The sequence below is a fragment of the Dermacentor albipictus genome, chromosome 9 (genome assembly GCF_038994185.2).
Source record: "Dermacentor albipictus isolate Rhodes 1998 colony chromosome 9, USDA_Dalb.pri_finalv2, whole genome shotgun sequence".
Classification (NCBI taxonomy): Eukaryota; Metazoa; Arthropoda; class Arachnida; order Ixodida; family Ixodidae; genus Dermacentor; species Dermacentor albipictus.
In genome coordinates, this window is record NC_091829.1 from 40,403,015 (window position 1) to 40,419,929 (window position 16,915).

Consider the following 16,915-nt stretch of genomic DNA (forward strand, 5'->3'; position numbering starts at 1 on the left):
GAGACAGCATCAGAGAGCGAACAGAGAACGAGGATAGTGTAGGTTCTAGTGGGCATGAAGGGGCAAAAAAATCGAGCTGAGCAGGCCATGCAATGTATAAGACAAATAACTGGTGGACAATTATAGTGCAAGGGAAGGGACGCGCAGTCAAGGACGGAAGACTGGTCGGCGTGATGAAATTAGAAAATCAGCAGGAGCAAGTTGGAATCAGGTAGCGCAAAACAGCTGTAATTCGAATTGGAGATCGCTTGGAGAGGCCTTCGCCCTGCAGTGGACTTAGAAACAGGTTGACGATTACGATGGTGATTCATTTCTAGCTTTACACCGTATTATTTCATTTTATTATTACACACATCCCAGTTGCTGGTATGTGCCACTGTGTGTTATCATCATCATCATCATCGCTTTCATCATTTCCCTGAGGAACGACCAACGAACTGACACCTGCGCAAAGAAGAGAACAAAGATGGCGGCAGCAGGCGGCGTCGCGTAGAACGCCCATGGCGGCCAGGCCTGCCGCCGGTCCAGGCGGCGCGGCCGCCGTGGGGGCCGACGGGTCGGGGTCCCGCGTCGAGTTCGCCATGATCGTGCGGGGCACCGAGGACACGGCGTACTGGCTGGCCGACCTGCTTCGCGGCGAGCGACTGCTGGTCGAGACCGTCTCCGTGCGCCGCAACTCCCAGTGGCTCCTGCTCGTGCGACTCAAGCCCGAGGACGCGCCGGCAATCGCCGAGAAGGTGCGCGCGCGACCGATCGAAATCTGTGCGCGATGCCCTACGTGCTCGGTGTGAAAGGCGCAGAACGCCCAAGTGCAGGGAGGTCGAGACACTCGTCCAGAAGGCGCTCCTGACGGCCAGAGCAACTGCCAGAGCATTGGCCGACCAGCTGAGCAAGATGAGACAAAGTATCCTGTAAATGCAGCCGCGAATGGTCACGTCGAGCCTGTTTCGGGCCACGTGTTATCGCTAATGTTGTCATGCACAGTCCGAAGCAGGCGTACTTCGCGCGTTCTGGACTTGAGTGTCTTGACCTCCGGACAAGGGTTCGACTCTAGACCTCGGTGGCGGCATCCAGACGGGAGCGGTATGCGGAAATGTTTGTGCATTTAAATTTAGTCGGGCGTTAGTGAACCCCAGGTAGTCAAAAAAATTGGAGGACGCTTAAGCTTCGCCTTTAACCCCCGTATTCAGAAATGCAACTTAAGTTGAAGCCCATGTTTGCCTTGATCCGAGTGACGCCTATGGGGAACGCGCCGAAAGAAACGCAGTGAGCGTCTATGGGCACGTTAACGCCAGGCGTCATCTAAATCAAGTCAAGCATGTGCTTCGACTTAAGTTGCATTTCTGAATACGGGGGTTAGAGTGGAACGCGACAGCGTTCCCGTCGACCCGCCAAGGGGTGTAAGACAATGGGCCACAGGGCAGCCATCACTTACGAGACGCCCCGCATCGGACGCGGTGAGCGTCGAGCCATATGGTCGAGCAACGCGGCGTCCGGCGCAGCAACGAAACGTGCGCCTGAGCAAGCGGAACGAACCAAAGAACTCGGTATCTCGGAGGGGGAAATGATGCACCCCAGCCAAACGTCGTGATCGGCACGGGCAGAGAGATAGACAGATAGTGATCTAAAGAAAGGAAGGACGCTTGATTCTGCGGAGGGAGCAAGGCGAAGCGTTGTCAGGGGAGAGAGAGTCCGTGCCGCAACCCGCCTCGCACAGCTCCAATGCGAGCGTGGCGCGCCATCTGTCGGGGCAGCACCGTACATGGAGAGGAGGGGGTATTCCGTGTTTGCCGCAAGATGGCTCTGCGTGTGCGGAAAGTGCAGAAGAAATGCAGCGGAAACGCACTTCGCTACTCGTGTAATTGCGACTTCTGTAAGTTACATGTTCATAATTACCGATATACACCGCAGTATAACTTTCCACGGCTCGTTTCGAAGGCAACAGCGCATTCACTAGAGGCGCGTTTGTACCGCTTGGAAGCATCGAACTCGTGGCTGAGTGGTAGCGTCTCCGCCTCACACTCCGGAGACCCTGGTTCGATTCCCACCCAGCCCATCTTGGAAGTTGCTTTTTATTTATGAAGTGCCTGCCGTGATTTATCGCTCACGGTCAACGCCGCGGACGCCGACACCGACGCCGACGACACCGGCTTTTCTGCGACACGAGCTCCTTAACGCTATCGCGTTAATACGTATCGGAGCCATCCACTACGGCGGCTGTCGAAACCCGTGGGTCGCTTTTCGGACGCTAAATCACGTAATTCGATTTACAAGAGCAGGGTTGATGGTGGCACCGGGAACGTGCCTCCCTACCAGCCCTCGGAGATAGGTTTGAGTATCAAAGATACCTGGACATAAAACAACATGCGAAAGCACCTTCCCCCTCCCGCACACACACACACACACACACAAAGAATTCCTGGATACGCCACTGCCATCTTCTTGTCTCCTTATTTGAAGTTACACCTACCATATTTCTTACATAATATTGACACGTGTATTTATATTTATCGGGCGACCAGGTTTTACCGCCGAACAAATCTTATCGCGCAGCGCGGGACGCGCTTGCATGTATCCGAAGTTTCTGGAAAGTTATCGATGCTTCTATCCGCGTGTCTGTTGTCGCCGAACCTTGTGTTATCAGATTTCATCGCGTGACATGAATGGTGTAGAACTTTGTGGAAGACACGCGGGTCCCATCAGGTAATCTGGAACATTCGACGACTGATCTATAAAAGCCGACGCGCTTGACCCGCTGATCAGTTTTTCCGACGATCGCCGACCGTGTTCGCCGCTATCGTTGTGCTATAAGTGTAGCCTGTTTTTGTGGGCACAGGTTCGCCCAATAAAAGTTAGTTTTCTCGTTCACAGTATTGCTACTGTGTTATTGCTTCTTTCTTCACCGTCACTACCACGTGACAATATATAGCACGGAACAGACACTGACAGGGAAATGCAAGGTCGACATGAACGCTTTCTGTGACCTAAATGAAACGCCCAAAAAAGTAACAAGATATGAACGCGTCTTTTTTTTTTCTTTTTTTCTGTAAATCGCGAATTTCTTCCACTTCGCTCAGTCCGCTGTCTTTGTTCCCATCGCCAGTTGCGCGTTCTATACAGTACAGAACATATTATTGAGGGCGCCGCCATATTGCGATCACAGCGCCGTCTACCGTCCGGCGCCATGCTGGTATGTGGGATCGCGCTGGAGGGTGCACGGCAGACGTGCTCTGGAAGACTAGTAGCACGTTATCGCGCTTTCCTGGGAGTTGTCAAGTTTTGGGGTTGGGAAACTTCTTATCGCGTCGTCACTAAGCTTTGAGCTTCAATATAGCCGCGATATCGAACGCCGACGGGCATAGGCGCGCTGCCACAGCTCTGCCTGCGATCGAAATAGGAGGCGAGTCAAGCCTCAACGTTGTCGATACGTAACACACTCGCAACGTGTTATTATTGCATGTCTCGCCTCGAACTACATTGAGGTACCACTCAAGTGACAACAATCAGGTGTCTACGAGTGTGATGCGGTATGCCGCACCAGCGCACATCCCAATGCAGGTAACCGCGAAGCTCGGAGGAAGCACGTTTTGCTAGCTTTCGTGCTCCTAAAATTTTTTTCTCGATACGATTTTCTAGAAATTGTTTACCTGGCATTCGGTATCAATCTGTGCGAAATAGTCACATGCAAAATAAGTCCACCGGAAGGGCTGTTAACACGGACAAAACGACCTGATGACAGTGGCCCGAGAGTATGCCACGACCAACTTGACGCACGCAACGCGCTTGGAGAATATGCGCACTCTTTAGTCTCGAGTGGCGCCCGTGCCATGCCACTTCACTGACTCGAGAGAGCCGAAAAAATGAGCAACTAGACTTTCTGCAACATCAACTTTATTTTGTGAAGTACTAAAGCACGCGGCACCGCGGCTTCGGCCAGACCGCTTGCCGGAGAGATTCGGAAGCACGGGAGAGCCTATGTGAACTAGGTATGGCCGGTACACCATAGGCACGCGTTTGGTAGGTTACAGAGCTAAAAAGAACACACCTTCGTTATCTTTGACGGCGCGTACTGTTTCCATAATACGTCCCCCAGTAAACTTCCGCTAGGACATTGTTTGTCAGGCGTGATAATCTTTGAACAAATTTGAACAGAATATATTTATTCTACGTGCACGAAGAAATAGTTGACTTCGTCCATTGGCACTAGTCTGCCTACTCAAATGGGTACCTTTCGTTCATATTCCCAGTTTGATCGTGGGTGTCGAGTTCGTCGCCGTGCGCTCACGGAGAACGAAATCTTCGGAGCATACACACGACGAAGCTGATGCCGTTAAGCCACTTCTGTGTATGCTGGCAACCCAAAGCCGACACTCGTCTGCAACCGCAGCGGCGGAGTCCACGGGGCCGCCGCGGCTGAGAGTGCCCTTTACATTCGTTACAAAAGTTATCTTGAAGCCGAATATAGTACAGTGATAGCCCGTTGACCTTGAATGCTTCACATCTGGTCGAACAGCCGCGGAGCCGCGGTTCCTACGGCCTCACCGTCTCCCACATGATGTATGTCCTGGGGCCCCCACTTTTTGTAGCTCAACGGCGGGGGAGTCACCGTGGGACCCTGGTTGCCAGCGCCACCTCTAGCCAGCTGATTCCGACAAGCTCGAAGTGTCTGGAATAAGCCGAAGCCCTCGAGACACACGATGGCATGGGGGTAAGTGAGCCGCACTTCATCTTGCTGCTCTCCGAACGCGCTGAAACGACGCGCCACGTACGTCTGGCACTTCAGTGAGAGCACGGGCTCTTCGTGAAGGAGCCATGGTTCAGAAGAAGGCGCCCGTCCTCAGTGTATGTGCGGACATAGCCGGATTTGAAGCCGACCACGATGCACGTCCAGTCAGGTCCTCCCTGGTAGCTCCTCCTCTGGGAGCTCATTGGCAAGCACAGCATGGCACAGACAGAGTCACCGTTTGATGCACGCAGCTGTCTGTGGAATGACACCTCATACTTCCAGTCATTCCTCTCAGATATACCATGCTTGGCCGTGAGAAAGGCGACTGTATTTTCCCTCGCCAGTGCCAGAACATCGGTCGTCGATGACAGCGCGACAACACAATCTTGCAGCCGCCTGACCTCCTCCTTGGCTGACTTTGCTTCTGCTGGCTGTTCATTTTCCAAGGGCCAATCCCAAGCATCGCTGGCTGCCTTTGACGCTGCGTCGTCCAGTTCTTGACCGCTTGGAAACAGGTAGGACTTGACTCTGGCGACGTTACTAATTGCTGCTATCTTCACTAACTGACACGACATAGGGCTGTTCACGGCAGTAAACTCAGGTTTCAACATACTTTCGCTCACCACTGACATACCTGGGCCTGTTGGTATGCCACAAGTATGTACAGTGTTGCTCGTAAAGGACACGGACACAAAGCGATGGCACACACAAGACGCAAGATGACTCAAGGCACACCTTGAGTCATCTGACACTGCAGCAATCACAGACGGAGCACGTTGGAATCCCGCTAATTCGCAATGAACCCGCTACCGTTCCAAGCTGACGCTGGGCTCCACACATACCCGTGCGAGCAGGAGAAGCAGCGCGGCGCTCTGGTTTGAGGCTTCTCCTCGCCGATAAAACGGTCTATAGTTTCTTGTTCTCTGTTTCTCTCCATGTTTCCCCCCATGGGACGTAAAATTCCCGACTGACGAATTAACGTTGTTTCCACGACTGCGACGCGCGCCCCAGGTGGGAGTCTTCAAGATGCACCGCACGGGCTCCGAGAAGCCGTTCGTGCTGGCGCACTGGCGCGACTTCGGGCGCGGCGAGGAGGCCCGCCCGGAGGAGCTCTTCTCGCTCGCCGAGCGCCAGGAGATCGTGCAGAACGTCATCGACAGCATCCGCGCCGAGCAGCTCACCGAGGTGGTGGGACTCGAGCAGCGCTGCGTGCTCGTCCACCCCGGCCAGAGCGTGTTCGCCGTGTGCCAGCGGGCAGGCATCCTGACGGCGCTGTTCCCACCGCACGACTACGAGTTGCTGAGTGCCATACGGCGCCAGTGGCTCTCGCACTTGACCATACCGGTGCACATGATCAAGGTGTACTTCGGCATCCGCATCGCCTTCTACTACGCCTTCCTCAGCTTCTACACCTGGTCGCTCATGGTGAGCGCTGGCAACTGTCCGCCGGGCCGCGGTGGCTCGACGTGGCGTTCTATTATTAGATACCTTTAGCGTGTCCGCTATTCCGGCAAACGGGGGTAGTTTGGGCGGATTGCCGGATGGTCGGGGCCGTAAACGTGAGCGGCCGGGGTGGTGCAGCCGCCTGGTGGTGTAGCGCTCTACCAGACAAAGACAGAGCTAAAACTGCAGTAACCAACTATATTCTGCTTCGTTGCTGGTGCAAATTTTCGGCAACGGCGTAGTTGTGAACACGATTATGTCGCTGTCAAAAATTTGCACCAGCAGATAAGAACAATATAGTAACTGGCTCTGTGTTAATGTAATTGGGATTTGCCCACCAGGTGGCGCCACCAATGTGCACGCTCAAGTTTACGCCCCCCCGCTAATCCGGCAAACCACCCGAGCTTGCCGGATTACCGGATGTTGTGGCGGATCCGTTTCCATGCCGCGGCGCCAGCGTAGTCGATGGGGGCGAAATGAAGCACGGAATTCAAGCACGTCTGCTAAATTAGAAAAATCATTTACGCTTTATTAGGGAGTTATCTTGGCGCAATATAAAAGAAATGCCGCTCCTACCGCGAGAGAATGATTGAAAGCCAGAAAGAAAGACGATGTTGACGCCGTCTTAAAGTTCACGCGCCATCTTTCACTGATGTCATAGATTCTGAGAGCGCCTGTGTGGTCCTAGTTACTATTGCGTTGTCGCTGAAGATGGAACTGAATCGTATTTTAAAAGACTCGAAAGACGTAACTTCGAAAGTTTAAAGACCTTTACTGAGTCTTTACATTACTTTTCTAAATGCGACAAATCTCACCAAAGAATTGATGCAGCCAATGACGATTGAAATTTTCGCCTTTCCTATTTATTTGCATAGGAAGTCTGAGGTAAAGCTGCATCAGCGCCGTTTTGAAAAGCTTATTGCGTTGCTCCGAACGCGTTAACAACGAAAAAAAAGCGCGAAGTTGCTATACTTAGTCGAATAGCTGGGCGAAAAATGTGGGAACCGAAAGGACTCCGCCATGTTGCTACTTCTCACATTTGTAACGCTAAACATAATAAAAATACAATGCAAAAGCAACTGTTTACACGTAGCACGTGTGTATAACAGTGTGTCAAGTTCAATTCGAATATTTGCTTTTGTAAAGATCCTGTCGCTATTTGAAAAATTTCGACGTTACATTTTCGACCCTTGAAAGAATGCCTCTGCAGGCGCCTGAAATAGATGGCGCCACCATACTGAGGGAGGCTCGGAATCGCCTTGATTGTGCGTCTTGCCTGAATCGCATCTCGTCGTCCGCAGAGGGGCAACATGGCCGCGCCCTTGCGGTTGCCGATTTCAGTGTCTAGGCGCCATGGGAAGCTTTTGCTCTTTAGTTAGTTTTATCAACTCTATGTGAATGAAAACTCATCGCTACCTAACCTTCCTTCACCGCGCACAATCGAGCAAGAAACGAGCAAAACGAAAGTGGACGAAAAGACGAGTTGCCACAGGTGAAGGCCACACGCGCACCTTCCGGACTATATACGCGTGTGGTAGGCTAGCGCGGCGGCCGGAGTTCTGTCAGCTTTCGTGGATATTTGTATATGTGTACACGGTTAGCCCTGCGAGTGTTTGCCTGTGCCACTCGGGGCCATGGCTGTGAATACAGAACACCCTTTCAACCACAGTTTCCTACACAAGTAATTTTCAGTACGCCGAAGGTGCGAGGCGTACCTTGCGCAGCAGAATATAGTTGTGGACGTAACTGTCCGATTATTGGCGGAATTCGATTGCTTATCTTTTTTCTTGGCAGATATGATACTTTACAACGATATATAACACGCTAGAACCATTGCGCTTGTGCATCGTATAAACCGAAGTACTGTTACTGTGAGCAGACGACGGGGCGCGGAGGAACACATCTTGAGGGTAATTCGGCCTTCTTATTGGTTGAGGAGCCCTGCAGCTTCCGCAGTGCTGAAAGCGACTTGTTAAAGCATGGTAGTGTGTGAACTACTTCAATCATTGTGCTTGGTTTTGACGCTCTTGGGGGTTATACCATACGCTTTATTTATTCTTTTTGAATTTTCACACAATCGTACGCTGGTAAACACGGGAGGGTGACAAAAGTCGTTTAGCACGCGCATAATCACTGCGAACTGCTGTATTTGTAAATTTATGAGGTGTCATTTTGTTGAAACATGATGAATTTCGAAGTCGCCATGCCGTTTGTAACCATAACCACCAATTCGAGGCAAATCCACGTACTGTTTATCACTCCCATGTTGGCTGAACCGCCACACTGGCAGGTTGCGTAGACGCTAGCGCTGGCGTTACCTCTAGTGATTTTTATTAGGTAGTGACTACAGCGACGGGGCCCGGCACATTAACATCTGCACTACAGTGACGGGGCCCGGTACTTTAACATCCACACTACGGTGACGGGGCCCGTCGCTTTAACAGCAACACTACACCGACGGGGCCGTCACTATAAAGATGTCGGTATTGGGGGCGAGGACCATAGAGTTTCCTACAAAATTCTTTTGAATTTTTAATATATGGGGTTTTACGCGTCAAAACCACTTTCTGATTATGAGGCACGCCGTAGTGGGGGACTCCGGAAATTTTGACCACCTGGGGTTCTTTAACGTGCACCTAAATCTAAGTACACGGGTGCTTTCTCATTTCGCCCCCATCGAAATGCGGCCGCCGTGGCCGGGATTCGATCCCGCGACCTCGTGCTCAGCAGCCTAACATCATAGCCACTGAGCAACCACGGCGGGTTACAAAATTCTTGTAGGAAACTCTATGGCGAGGACGACTTACGGAGTCGCCATCTGTCGGAAGCGCCTCACATGCGTCGGCGTTAAATAAAGGCTAAATAAACATACTAGGCGGCAGCCCTCCTGAACAATGTTGCAAGTACTCTCGAAATGGCAGTATTTTACCTTTAAAATAATCATGTTGGACAAACAGAAAGCACACAATGGTTTACAAACGCTATCTCTTTGCCTACTACGTACAGTAAGCTGGGACACTGCGAGCGGTCGCCGCAATCGATTCCACCGAACCGGTTTGCGTGAAACGTAAGCAATCGCTGAGAAAACTATGTGAAATATGTTCTTATAGTGGGATGGCTGTCTGTGTAACTAAATATAGCATAACAGAATGAAGCTGCAATGCAGCGATCGCACGTGCGGGTTCGCGGTGACCGACTTCGCGTCTGCATGCATGTCGATCGCTTTCGCTCCGAGCACGTTTTCGCACCATGCCGTGAGCTTTATGCCGCAGCATATGAACATTTGACAGTACGCAAGCAACCATTGTTGCACGGACACTATCGGAGCTGTTCAAAAATAATTTCGTTATAGCTAGGGTCTTCGACGCCTACAGCGATTTGTTATATGTTCCGTCGCGATGATTCAGTCTTAATTTTCTTTTTCTTTTCTTCTAAAGTCTTGGAAGCTTCAATATCATTATTTCTCAAATTTCATCGAACTGCATGTTTATCGGTCTTCTAAGCGAGCAATTACCCGCTGCTTCTTTTTCTTAATTCAGTAGAATATTCATTGTCTGGTGCTACACAAGCAGGAACATGTGCCGTGCCTTTTTTATAGTGTTTTTACCGTTCCCCTTCCATTAGAGTGAACTTTCTTTCTTTATTATAATCATCATAGGTGTTACAGTGCATACGCAATAGATTGTACATTCGTGGACAAGTACCCATTGCGGTCGTTCGATCCGTATGTGTGCAATTAATGTATTCCATTACTGCACGGAAGTTGCTGACATCGTGAAATTCACGTGGTGTTGTGGACAGTACTGGAATAAAATACCGCAGTCCGTGAAGTGCTTGGCATCCCCATAGGCGGCAGCACCGAGAAGCTCATGCAGCTGGGGGTCCACAACACCTTCGATGACGTTGGGTCACAGAAGTTAGTCCAGGTTGTCAGGCTCGCTTCCTCGCCTGCGGGGAGGCGGATCCTGGAGGCGCTGGACTTTAACCCGTCAGGGAAAGGCGGTGCGTGCTCGACGCGTGGTCGCGGGAGGCCGTCACGGTCTCGCCGTTCCCGCGCAACGTGCACCCGCAGCGCAATGTAGGCACACGCCGGGCCCGAGCGGCCGCACTTCTCGGATCCGTCGCCGACGATCCACGATCGGTCGCGTTCGTCGACGTCGCCCAATACGGTTCGTCCGACCGGTTCGCGGCGGCCGTGGTGGATCACAGGGGCAACCTAACGCCGCGTACGTGCGGGGCAGGTGTCCGGATTGCGGAGATCCATTCTGCACTTTAGAACACATGCTCTGGTTAAGGAGACGGGCCCCGTCACTGCAGGGCTGAGGTTAAAGCGCCGGGCCCCGTCACTGTAGTGCATATGTTAAAGTACCGGACCCCGTCACTGTAGTACAGATGTTAAAGTGCCGGGCCCCGTCACTGTAGTCACTACCTTTTTATTATTACACTCTATGCTTTCAATATGGCCTCCGAAAGGTCTCGGAGGGCACGCTCGGAGGGCACGCTTCTCGGAGGGCACGCTTCCAGTGACGTTTTCCTCCGAGTAATAAAAACAAATCTCGTAGGCTCATGACCGCCATGTTTTTAGACATCGCCTACTGGTGTATGTAAACGGCGGCGCGTTCTGCGCAGGTGCCGATGACGGTCGGCGTCCTGGTGATGGTGCACAGGGACTCTCTCACGTGGCGCATCTCGGGCGTCTTCTTCAACCTGCTGTGGAACACGGTCATCCTCGAGGTGTGGCGCAAGCGGGCCGACCACCTGTCCTGCTTCTGGGGCCTGCACGAGCACGTGGCGCCGCTCAAGAACCGGCTGCTCTTCGCCTACGGCGAAAACATGCTCGCCCAGAGGGCGTTCCGCATGCTCATCTCGCAGGTGCGCGCTCGCGGCGCTTTCGCGTATACCTGCATACGTTCGGCTAGAACAGCAGCTTGGGCTTGTTGGTTTTCCATCCTGCTAGTAACAGCGCAAAATGTAAATAAGAGACGAGACAAGAAGACACCACAAGCGCCGACTTTCAACAACGTTTATTCCGAAAGAAACACGGCTTCTCATAACCATTGACCACACGTGTCGCAGTCACGTGATCGCACATCATGCGAAACATGCACTTTCTTTCTTTTTTTGCACTCAAGATAGTGGTTGCATGTGCAAAAGCTCAAGTTCTTTTTTTGTCAGTAACAAGGACGGCGTGCTAACGCATTGGTCACGAAGTCTGGTAATCTCGGCTGCCTCAATTATCTCCCGGACCTCCCCGGTTGAAAGTCAGCGCTTGTGGTGTCTCCTTATCTCGTCTCTTGTCTACATTTTGCGCTGTTACTAGCAGGATACATTCGGCTGCTTCGCGGTGACGACTTACGTGGCGTCCGGCTGCAGAGTGCGGAGGTCGCGGGTTCGTCAATTGCCGGCCGGACTTTTCTAGGGCGGTCTAGGATGTGAAAGCCACTCGTGCATCGAGTTTTTGGCTGACACTTTTCACAGTTGTAGAGCTAGCTTTCCTGCCAGACCCACTTAGGCCCAATTAGGCCCACTAGTGGCGGCGTAATCATTCTTTGCAAACAGCGTGTGCGGACGCACAGTTTTCTTGTATTAAGATATGGAAAATGTAGACGTGGCGCTGGTAACGAAGGAACGGGGAGCGAGCACTTCGTCTTCATTTAAACAATGACCAGTGCCGCCATCATTTGAGCATACGTGCACTGCAGAAAAGCACACTTGTTAATTATGAAAAGGGTCTCCTAAACTGAATCACCCTGAAGTTTAAAGACTGCTGACTGGTCGTCTAAAAATTTAAGCTTTATTTATTTATTTATTTTTACCGAGCGTATTTCTGCTTTGGAATTTATATCGTGACTTTTCATACTGATGTCCTTTTTTTAGTTTAGTTATAGACTTAAAGGAATCCACAGCGTCAGCTCTAGTGTTAATCTTTTAGCCATCTCATGGTTAAGGGCTTTCTTTGCGAACATGTTTTGCTGACCGCGTCTGCCACCTGATTCTGCTACTGCGTTTTCGCCAAATAGCTCACACATCGCTGCGGGACGACGGCTCCTTCTAGAAGCGATGGCTCGCACCATGGAGTTTCCCACATGGAACTCTGGCGCTAGTGTCTACGGGAGCTGCAAGTGAGGTGGTTTCAGCCAGCATGAGTGGCACATGGATTTGCCTAAACCACGAGATGGCCTAAGCTTGTTCCTTCTTCTGGCTTCATAGGCCTTCGTAGACTCGTCATTTTCGCGAAAGTTCTGCGCAATAAATAACTGACTAGCAATATCAAGGTTATCCGACGGCAGGATTTGAGCCCAGGATCTCTTGCACCGAAGCCCGATATCGAAACCATTACGCCACGGACGCATGCAGCGGCGGCCAGCCATGGGACACTGACCCGCGCATGCGGGTCGTTGGCCGCTGGGGGAGAGGGCGAAGGGGCCGTGATGAGACGGCAGGGAGGGAACCGGAGGCGATGGCTTTACGTTGCGCATGCGTTGCGCCGTCTGGCGATTGCGTGGACGGTCCCATCTGCGCCTCCAAGGGGAAGCCTTCGCTGTATGTGGATTTTAACAGGGCACGTTGGATACATTATCCCTCAAGAGAAAAGTATATAATAGCTGTGTCTTACCAGTACTAACCTACGGGGCAGAAACCTGGAGGCTTACGAAAAGGGTTCTACTCAAATTGAGGACGACGCAACGAGCTATGGAAAGAAGGATGATAGGTGTAACGTTACGGGATAGGAAAAGAGCAGATTGGGTGAGGCAACAAACGCGAGTTAATGACATCTTAGTTGAAATCAAGAAAAAGAAATGGGCATGGGCAGGACATGTAATGAGGAGGGAAGATAACCGATGGTCATTAAGGGTTACGGACTGGATTCCAAGGGAAGGGAAGCGTAGCAGGGGGCGGCAGAAAGTTAGGTGGGCGGATGAGATTAAGAAGTTTGCAGGGACGGCATGGCCACAATTAGTACATGACTGGGGTTGTCGGAGAAGTATGGGAGAGGCCTTTGCCCTGCAGTGGGCGTAACCGGGCTGATGATGATGATTATGATGATGATGATGATGATGATGATGATGACGACGACGTTGAATCTGCTGCATTTCTTTAAGCCTCCTTGGCTCCACCCTCGTGAATACTTGCGTTTTGAGACGCTGAGACGGCACTGCCATCAGGATCGCCCCATATTTTCCGTTACATACGTCCAAAGTAGGTGGAAACAGCTCATAATGTAGAAAACGCACGTTCCCCAACACGCGGCCAGCGAACGCGTCAGCCAGTCACTTCCCCCCGGCTCCAGCGCAGGTGGTGGTGCTGTTCTGCGTGTTGCTGTGCGTCCTGCAGCAGTATCAGTACCTGACGTTCGAGGCGTTCGTGACCGGCGCGTTCCCGAGCTCGGCGCTGTGCGACGTCGTGGCGCGCGTCGTTCCGGGCGTGATGAACACGCTGGTGGGCATGGCCTTCTCGGACGTGTACCGGGCCATCAGCCAGCGGATGACCGAGTGGGAGAACCACCAGACGCAGGCCGAGTACCTGCAGCACCTCACCTACAAGCTCATCGTGTTCGACTTCTTCGGCCGCTTCGGGAGCCTCTTCTACACCGCCTTCTACCTGCAGGCATGCTTCTTTTCTTCCTTTCTCTTTTTAATGCGGTAGCGTTAGGCGTGTCAAAGTGAAAAAAACAAGAAAGTGCATGTATGTGAAGTGTGGGAAGTAAGTGACATGGTAGAGGCAGAAAGTAGACGGCAGAGCGGAGAAACGCATGTATGTATGTATGTATGTATGTATGTATGTATGTATGTATGTATGTATGTATGTATGTATGTATGTATGTATGTATGTATGTATGTATGTATGTATGTATGTATGTATGTATGTATGTATGTATAGCATCAGCAGCAGCAGCAGTTTATTTTTATGTCCACTGCAGACGAAGGCCTCTTCCAGCAACCTCCACTTGCCCATATCTGGCGCTAACTCGTTCGAACTTGCGCCTGCGAATTTACTAATTTCATTACCCCACCTAATTTTCTGTCGTCCTCGACAGCACTTCCCTTCCCCTACACCCACAGTGTACATCTAAATATCCACCGGTTATTTGCCCTGCGCTTTATACGGCCTGCCCAGTTCCCTCTTTTTCCTAATGTCAGCTAGAATATCGACTATCACCGTTTGCTCTCTGATCCACACCTCTCTGTTCCTGTGTTTTAACGTTGCGCCTAAGATACAGATAATGTGAATTGCGGTTGTCTGGCCACCGCCAGTTGCACATCGCTCCTAGCAGAGGCAGGATTGTGTCGAGCGAGCTCCTGACCACCACTTCGCAATGTGGCTAATGGAATTTAAATCATGGATCCGGGACTAAAGAGATGGGACCTAATACTAACACATTTGTTTCGCATTTAGCGCTCAATTTCCACTGACCTTTTATTTGGGTGTGGGGGGCGGAGGGGGCAGGGCTGATCGGGACTTCCCCCAAGACATAATGCATGCTGCGTATCAAATGTGTACTGTAAGGTCCGTGTGGTGTATGATTTCAAGCAGTGTATTGTAGTACCTGTTGTCGTGTGCTCCGCGATCATAGCTGGTCGTGTCGCTGTAGGGCATATGCCTGCTCCTACTGCCAGCTGGCATATTATGCCCTACAGCGACACTACATGCGACACATTGCCCTACAGCGACACTTGTCTCGGCTTGCAAGCGTTCCGCTTGCAAGCCGAGACAAGTCCTCACTAAATGGTAAGCATAGTAAGCTTCCATATATCTATTATACAAGATGCTTTCCAAAGTGTGTAGGCTTCGCTTAAAGACTTCATTCCCATGAAAAGGAACGGGAATAGAACTGACAGTCTCACTCCGCAGCTCATGTGAACCATTCCTCCTTGCCCGAATGAGAAAAGGAATGTTTAATACACAGCCACTTGGGGAATCGGATATTTATCCCAGGCCTTCAACGCCACGGAATCGACGTAGAGATATGCCGCTACACCATTCTGTAAGAATGAACAGTAATCGTCTTGATAATTGATAGCCCCATTCCGAAGTTCTGATGCAAACCCCTTGTCCCTGCCCGAGTTGAGGACCTAGTCCGTCTGTGTACTGCAATGTTCAAGTCATGCATAAGCAGCTAGCCCAATTCCTTAACTTGTAGATTAGAACGGATTGCTAATTCGTCCTGACAAACAGTGCAGTGATAAAGACACGGACGAGACTTGGACAAGCACATAGATTTGGGCAAGTTGCAAAATCCACCTTGTCAACCAGCGTTAAGAACACAATGGCAAGAACGTCTGTGCCTCGTCTTTTTCGTGAATGTCCCCAATACTGCGCTTTTTGTCCAGATTGACGTTTGTTATGGACATCACCCTCGAAGACGCTTTTTTTTGTTCCGGTGAAAGAGGTTGAACTAATGGAACATAGAGCGGTTTGGCGGCCAATTGTTGTGGAAAACCGTGCCTTTTCACAGGAAGACATGGTATTATACACATTGTATTAGTGCAGGGCCTCTGAGACTCCGGAAGAGTGGCTGGTCTGACATTTCGAATGGACTTTAGGTCAGCCTTTTAGCATAGCTGCAGTGACCAGAGTTTTCTTAAAGCCAACAAGCGTGCAGGACTTTTCCTAGTGCACGTAGGAACAGCTACGATCCTGTGTTGCTCACAGGATCGTAGCTGTGTTGCTCACTTCCGCTCGCAGTTGGCTAAAGCTATATGATACAGTTGTCGAGTTTTAAGTTTGTCCCGCATAGCGCACCGCAGGCCGGGCATGTTTGTAACACGAGCCCGGCGTACGATTATTCAACTAGGCTATCCCTGTTCAAATGTAACACTACATTTTAATGATGATGACGATCCTTTCCGTTCTGTGTGCTCCTTCGTCTTCCGGTACTCCGCCTTATTCGCTCTAGCGAAGCCCGTAAGTGCTGCCGAAAAGAGCCTACACCGAGGCCTTCCTTTCCAGGACATCCAGCTGCTGCGCAAGCAGGTCTACATCCAGCTCCTGCTGTCCTTCACCAAGGACAACCTCGTCGAGACCGTCATGCCGCGGGCGGTGCGTCACTTCAGCAGCCTGGTGCGTCACATGATGCGGCGCGAGTCCACCTACCTGCCGGGCGTCCACAGCATCCTCAGCGAGGCGGACATGGTCAGGTACACCAGCACGTACGTCGACTACTACAAGATGTTCTCGCAGTTCGCCTTCGTCTTCCTCTTCGGGCCCGTCGTGCCGCTGGCGCCGCTCATCGCCTTCTTCGGCAACCTGATGGAGATGCTCATCGTGGGCTACAAGCTGACCGTGGTCTTCCAGCGGCCCCTGAAGATCGGCCACGAGGGCATCGGCATCTGGGAGCCCGCGTTCCGCGCCATAGGCTTCCTGGCCGTGCCGTCCAACATCGCGCTCATCTGCGTCGAGAACCCGGACTCGCTGAGCGCCCTCTCCCGGCTCTTCACGGACATGGAGTTTGTGCTCTTTCTGGTGGGCATCGAACACGTGGTGTTGCTCCTCAAGTTGACGCTGCAGTACGCGCTGCGCTCGGAGGTTCACTGCCCGCACTACTCTCCGGTTTTGGCCGCGTGAAGCCGGGGGCGGTGTCAGTCGAGCCAGCGGAGCGAAATTGAATTTCGTGATACTCGTGTTTTGTGTGTTATGTTTCCGTTGCAAGTATGCAGCTAGCAGAAAGCATTAATATGTGTTACTTTTGCGCGCGGAATAAAAGGGAATATTCTATATGTTTATGGCCGCACCGTCGTTCAGTGT

At 51.6% G+C, this 16,915-nt stretch overlaps 1 protein-coding gene across 1 annotated transcript; it reads left to right on the forward strand.

The window, feature by feature from the left end:
• Nucleotides 1–435: 435 nt before the first annotated feature.
• Nucleotides 436–16,891, forward strand: LOC139049647 (anoctamin-10-like). The gene is made up of 5 exons (XM_070525304.1): nt 436–737; nt 5,738–6,151; nt 10,799–11,041; nt 13,466–13,777; nt 16,121–16,891. The coding sequence occupies exons 1-5, from the start codon at nt 501–503 to the stop codon at nt 16,733–16,735; spliced, it is 1,821 nt and encodes a 606-aa protein (XP_070381405.1). The 5' UTR covers nt 436–500; the 3' UTR covers nt 16,736–16,891.
• The last annotated feature ends 24 nt before the right edge of the window (nt 16,892–16,915 follow it).